The sequence below is a fragment of the Sceloporus occidentalis genome, unplaced genomic scaffold (assembly GCF_023333645.1).
Source record: "Sceloporus occidentalis isolate IW3139 unplaced genomic scaffold, rSceOcc1.0.p SCAF_213, whole genome shotgun sequence".
Taxonomy (NCBI): domain Eukaryota; kingdom Metazoa; phylum Chordata; class Lepidosauria; order Squamata; family Phrynosomatidae; genus Sceloporus; species Sceloporus occidentalis.
Window position 1 is genome coordinate 731447 of NW_028317193.1, and position 6390 is coordinate 737836.

General features: G+C 40.4%; 1 protein-coding gene across 1 annotated transcript; it reads right to left on the reverse strand.

Moving 5' to 3' along the window:
* Positions 1-1724: 1724 nt before the first annotated feature.
* On the reverse strand, positions 1725-6019 carry LOC149277492 (NADPH-dependent 3-demethoxyubiquinone 3-hydroxylase, mitochondrial-like). The gene is made up of 6 exons (XM_089502836.1): positions 5959-6019; positions 4020-4219; positions 3095-3209; positions 2876-3015; positions 2159-2227; positions 1725-1802 (listed from the first exon to the last, which is right to left on the reverse strand). Exons 1-6 carry the CDS (start codon positions 6017-6019, stop codon positions 1725-1727), a joined length of 663 nt encoding a protein of 220 aa, XP_089358962.1.
* Between the last annotated feature and the right edge of the window lie 371 nt (positions 6020-6390).

Below are 6390 nucleotides of genomic sequence, written 5' to 3' on the forward strand. Positions count from 1 at the left end.
ATAAGGATTTGTTTATTCCTTTTTATTTATGGATATATTATATATATGGATATATTATATATTATATATATATATATATACGTTTCTTACATTTAGACTTCTATAGATATCAACACAGCAGGGCCATTTAAGCATGGGGGGGAAGAGGTTTCACTCAAACCATGTTCCTAATGTTAAGATAACGTGTCACTTAACCATAAGCAACATATAACCTACCACCCCATAAACCAGTATATAATGGTCTTTTCTGGTGGGACTTCCTGTTTAATATTTTGGGTTGACTACACATCAGAGCTCCTATACCAAAACAAATACAGAACAGTTATCACGTGGGAAAATGACACTTAGTTTTCCTTACAGATCAGTGAATGGTAAATTCCTTTCCAACGCCAAGAAAATACAAACAATGGATATATGTTTTCATGATGTACTGAGCCAAGTTTATGATGTAAGCTGTGAGGAACATGCTGAAACCTGTATATTGTTTTTAATCTGGAAGACGACAGACCCCAGTGTTTCGCTACAAACAAAACTGGAAAAAGGGAAAACAAATGTTTGGTAAGGATATATTTTTGAATAGCGAATCTGACGCGTCTTATTTATTATGATATTAAACTCAGAGGGGTCTTGTGGCATCCTTGAAGGTACCATCCATTGGAGTGCTCGTAGAACGCGTTGTTCATGTATTTGCCAGCTTCCATGGTTTGTCGAAGCTGAATCTCAAAGACTGACATGCAATCTTTCACCTGTACCTGTATTGCAGTGAGATTCCCAAATGTAGGGCGACTCTTGCAACATTTGCTAGAGAGCAAGGTAAGTTACCAAAGATATGCATTTGGAGGGCCACAAGATCCCTCTCCCACTATTCTCAGGCCAATGGAAGGATTTTTACGCAGCATACAAATGTCTATGTATTACACACGTAGAATAGCTTGTAAACACTTAAGTGTTTTAAGTATCTTGCTGCCTTCTTATACCCAGCAGTACATCTATGTGAAATACTATCTCACCCCTCTACTGAGTCTTGTCCACATTACTCAATGGCTTGGACAGTTGTGGATCGGGTCGATGTTTAATCAGACCTCTAGGGACGCTTCCCACACCTATGCATACTAAAGAAGGGGCCACCTGATGTTAGATTAGGAAGGAGATCCTGGGAAAGTACATGAAGCATTTATTACTAAACAGGCTGCTCATTTAACTATAATACAGAGGTGAGTAGAGAAAAATCCGTTTACTCAGATGAACAAGTGGGTATTATTGCCCCTTTAAGCTAAGATGCCTGTAATTAGCAAGCGATATTAGTTCCTTGTGCATTCGAAGAACAATCAAATCAATACAGACATCTTTAATATTTAACAAGTAGTCCCCATGACCCATATTTGGCTTGATGGAGTTACCCACCGTCCCATCGTTGGTCCAAGCAAAGAACCAGCCACATGACATAGAGGATTCCTATTTAATATTTTGAAAGCAAGGCACGAAGTACAAGCCAAGACACGACTGTCATTAGAATAACATAAGTCTGGGATAAAAAGAGTTTGGAAGTTATAAGCAGGTTTCGCTGCCATCTAGTGCACAAGTTTAAAACTGAACCGGTGCACAATTCTAATCAAAGCTTTTCTTCTGGACATTAAAAGGCAACCAGCTGGATTCATCTAAAGAGCTTCCGTTCATAATAGACGGATTACAGCCGTTTAATACTTTCTCCATGGAACTATTTGTTACACGCGTTCCGACAAATATACGGCTGCTCGGCATCCTACTTGTATAACATTCTTCAGGAGAGAATAGGCTGGAGCCTGTGGAGAAGACAACAGCATTATACTCGATATATTCTCTGTATATAATCCCTTTGGATTAGCAGTGTTTAATATGTTCAGTGCCTGTGAATTTTAGGTGTATTTAAATCATTTTGTGATATTGCTTTCCCAAGAGTTGAACTATATATTAGGTATCTAAATTTTCAAACTATGAGTTAAAGTACATGCATGGACTAATGGTGCTATTTGAACCTGTTAAGCAACATGTTGCCTGCCCTACAGGAATCATATTCTCAAAACTCATGAGACAAAATGAATCATCTCTGGGCTTTTCTTTGGACACCTCAGCATTAACATAGAATGAAAACCTCTTCATTTAGAAGTTATGCTCTTACCATCTCAGCGTCGTGTTCTATTCCTATATCATGATGTTCCATCTCCTCATCACGAAATGTCTTTATAGTCTTTAAAGCAAGGACATTGATTATTGGTATTTATACAGTCTGGTACACAGATGAAAGTATCTCCAACTTTGAAAAGAATTGAACTGTAGAAATTTTCTCATACCCTACATGAAGCAAGCAACTTTATTTAAATGTTATATATTGTAATCCTGAACCGTTATACTAAGCCCATGTATTTATACCATATTTTATATTATATTGTTTCAAACAAAAGATTACGTATAATTTTAACTCTATAAACTAAACATTAAAAGAGATCCTGTGAGCAGTCTTCTCCACGCATTCCTTATGGTGCTATTCTCTGTATTAAAGATGCGTTATATGTTTAAACTTTTCCTATATACTCTCGCAGCCAGCAGTGCCACCGCAAAACGCTCTCAGGATCTATTGCTCACCTATCAAGCTGTAGTAACGTTTAAAATCATCGGAATGATATATTTTTTAAAACAATCTGTTCTATCTTACCTCTTCATCCATATGTATTGTGACAAAATGTAAATGTGTCATCCATACAAAAATACAAACAAACCATAAGCTAGACCATAAAAAAAAAAAATCAGAACAATGATGTATGATGTAATAAGAACCACGAGCTGGGATAATCCGTATGGTAGTAATCATGGCGAATCACTAGAAGTTTGTGTGCACCTGAAGTAATTCTCTGTGTTTCTCAGGGTCACTCTCCATGAGGGTCCGGATTTGATTGTTATAATGATTAGATATTGTTTCTTCCACGGCGACCGTGCACGCCATGGCACCTTTCTGTCCCAAAAGTGCAGTAGCAGCGCCTGAAATGATCATTCAATGAAAGCCTGTTCACGTTGATACATAATAATATCGCAATAACAAAAAGCAGATTAGATTTACCTAACGCAAATCCAGCCACGTTCCAAAACGGCAGCAACACCGTAGGTCGAACTCTGTGTGCGACCATCAGATCGTTGAACTTTTTCAAATGATCCTTTTCTTGATTCCACATATGCTGTGACAGACAGGAATAGCAGAGGATGCAGATTAAGCATGTGCTATCATTTGTGGGGTTCTTGTTAAATGAATACAGTAGATATTTAATGCCAGAGAGGAGGATCACCAGCAGTGCTGCAGGAGACCTGGATCCTCCTCTCTGGCAGCCGGTGAACGGCTGTGCGATGCGCGCAGACAACCTCCGCTGCTACCCGACACTTTGCCGGTGCTTCTGTGATGGAAGCCCCAGCAGAAGTCCAGGGTAGCAGCAGAGGTTCTCTGCACGCATTACGCAGACGTCCACCGACTGCCCCTACTTGACACCAGGGAGTCTGGAGCACTGGAGACGAGTCAAGAGATGCATCGGTAAGTCGGGGGGGGATAAGGCATATCAGGGGGGCAGAGTGGTAAATAGGGGGTATAAGGCATATCAGGGAGGCAGAGAGGCATATAGGGGGTATAAGGCATATCAGGGGGGCAGAGTGGTAAATAGGGGGTATAAGGCATATCAGGGAGGCAGAGAGGCATAGAGGGGGTATGAGGCATATCAGGGGGGCAGAGTGGTAAATAGGGGGTATAAGGCATATCAGGGAGGCAGAGGCATAGATTAATATTTACTAGTAAAACTTTTTTCTTATAGGGTGGTCTTACATTCGGGCTTTTTCTTTTTTTTCTAAATTAATATTCAAATTTTGGTACCGGTATTTATGATCCTAATACTTTTATACAAAATATTTGTTTTAATGAATAAAGTCATGATAAAACCTGTGTTTAATTTATCTCCCCTTTGAAAGAAAAAAACCCACACACTTTGAACACAAATACACACCTGAATGATGGGTCCCACGCTTGATCTGCCCAGCACAGCCATTTGCCCAGCATAGATACGATTAGCTCCATATTCCCCGGCGTGATCTACCCTTATTATCCGATCCAGCATCGCTCTCTCCTCGTTGTCGGTGTAACCGCCAGAACTGCATTGTCTGACTGACGTGCGGGTCACTTGTAAACGGCATTGCGAGCTGCCACCTGTTCGACAATGCACAGAATGCAATTTAAAGAACTGTCATTGTAACCAATTTTCTGGGTAATCTGCCAAGAAATAGCTTCGAATACAAAGGATACTTCATGTTTGCAAACAAATTTAAGGGAGTAAAATCTCCAGCATTTAACTAGCCATGCAGAAGCGGCCAGAAAGTGGCCCAAAAGCAAGATAAGAAAGCCACAGGGAACTGAGTTTAATAAAATGGGGCATCAGGGGATTACATGTGGACAGAAAGCTGTTTAATGTGAAAGGTGGCAAGAGTACAGACCAATGTAGGAGGCGAGAAAAAAAAAAACAATTTTTGTCCATTTTGAACTTCCAGTTTTATATTTAAAAGGATTACTCCCAGCGATTTCCCGTGCGGATATATGTTTGTCACACTTGGCACATGATACAGATACTGCCTGTAAGATCCAGCTCTGGCTCGGCAAACTAGTGACCTTTGTGTGCCGTAGATCAGTGACTTCAATCAGTGGCGAGAATTATTAGACCACAGAAGGGAAAGCAGCTGCAGCTTCTACCTAAGGTAAGCCTATTTTAAACAATTGCCTTGAGTCAGAGGCAACAGAATTCCCCCAATCTTTTGCAGTTATTTGCTTGCTGATGTAAAAAATTACAAAATGAATAATCAGGGTTGGCAAGGGGGCAACCAATCAATTAAGATTATAAATCACCTCTTGTGCGGTACTAAAGCCATGACTGGAACCTTTCTGTGATCCATCCATAGGCATTCCATGGAGTCTCTTATCAATGTGTAATGTCTTGTCTAAATGGCTTTTGGATAGGGTTACCATATTAGCCAGTTTTTCCATTAAATAAAAGAAATATATGATTCTGACCACCATGTATTAAGTGACTAAACACACTAGAGGGGCTTTATAATCTTGATACAAAAACACGGCCGATATAGTAACTCTAGCTTTGAGCCATTTAGCTAAACTTGTCCCCATGGCTTTGTGTTGCCAGTTTTCCTCTTATGTTTGCATTCAAACCCAACATTATTTCTTCTTGGGATTATCCCAGAAATAAAATAGCAGAAACCTTAGTTTTTTATACCTATATCACCAACATGATCATATCTGGGAACCTTCGCAATGAGCCGGCCCGGATACTCTAGAATATATATTAGCCCTTCTATAATCATGAAGATTCTCTGTAGTGACTTGTCATTATTTAAAGATACACTTGAAGCACCTGCATTCAAGCAGGGATATTAGCCATAACATATTGGTAGTAAGATAACCATTTGTGAGTGCTAGATATGATCACAGCAGTACAGAATAGGAAGGAGTCAGCTTCCAGACTGCGTGACCCTGATAATATGCCCCTTCAACCTGAGATTAGGGCAAAAACCCTGAGACTCAGGTCAATGCAGCTAAAATTAACGACTGTTATTTTTACTATTATTAACAAATTAGTAATTGATAATAAAGTATAATGGATAAAACGAAATCGCTGCGCAATACTGTAATAAAGCAAACTAATATGTGTGGGGGTTTTACATAACCTCCAGCTCCAGGTAGGACACAATGTTGTATAACACGTAGAAGGAGCCGCTACTACATAATACACAATAATTTAGTGCTAATAGTTTGAGAATAGGGTAGAAAGGCTACACCGCCATTTACCTTGGGCCCTAGGGAGCCCCCTGGAGCAGAGCCGCCCGAGCAGGACTCCTGCGGCTCTCTCCATCACAATTACTGAGAACGACCTTCCAGCAGACCAGACGGGGCCGTCACGCACACCACTCGGCGCATTCCTCTGACATCATTCCTCGCCGACATGTTGCTAGGATACCACTGCCGCGCAGAGCAAACTTCCTGATGGGTGGAACTCATACGTCACCCACTGTTTCTATGGAAATAAACAACATCCCACCAGCAGGGATCTGTCAGCTGCAGGAATGGGCTGCAATATACCCCCGAGTCACGTTATCCCCGCAATAGCTGCCAGGCTGTGAGTACCGCTTTGTAAATAGCCACGGCTGTATTTAGGAAGATGTGGGATCTCATGTGCCATAAGCGCGAATTCGCATCTAGAGTGGATTGTAAACGTGCAATTGTATTTTTTTTTTACAAAGTTCGTTGAATTAGCAAATGCAGATTGTTAATATACATTAAATATTGTCAATACCACTACATGGCTTTAACTCAAT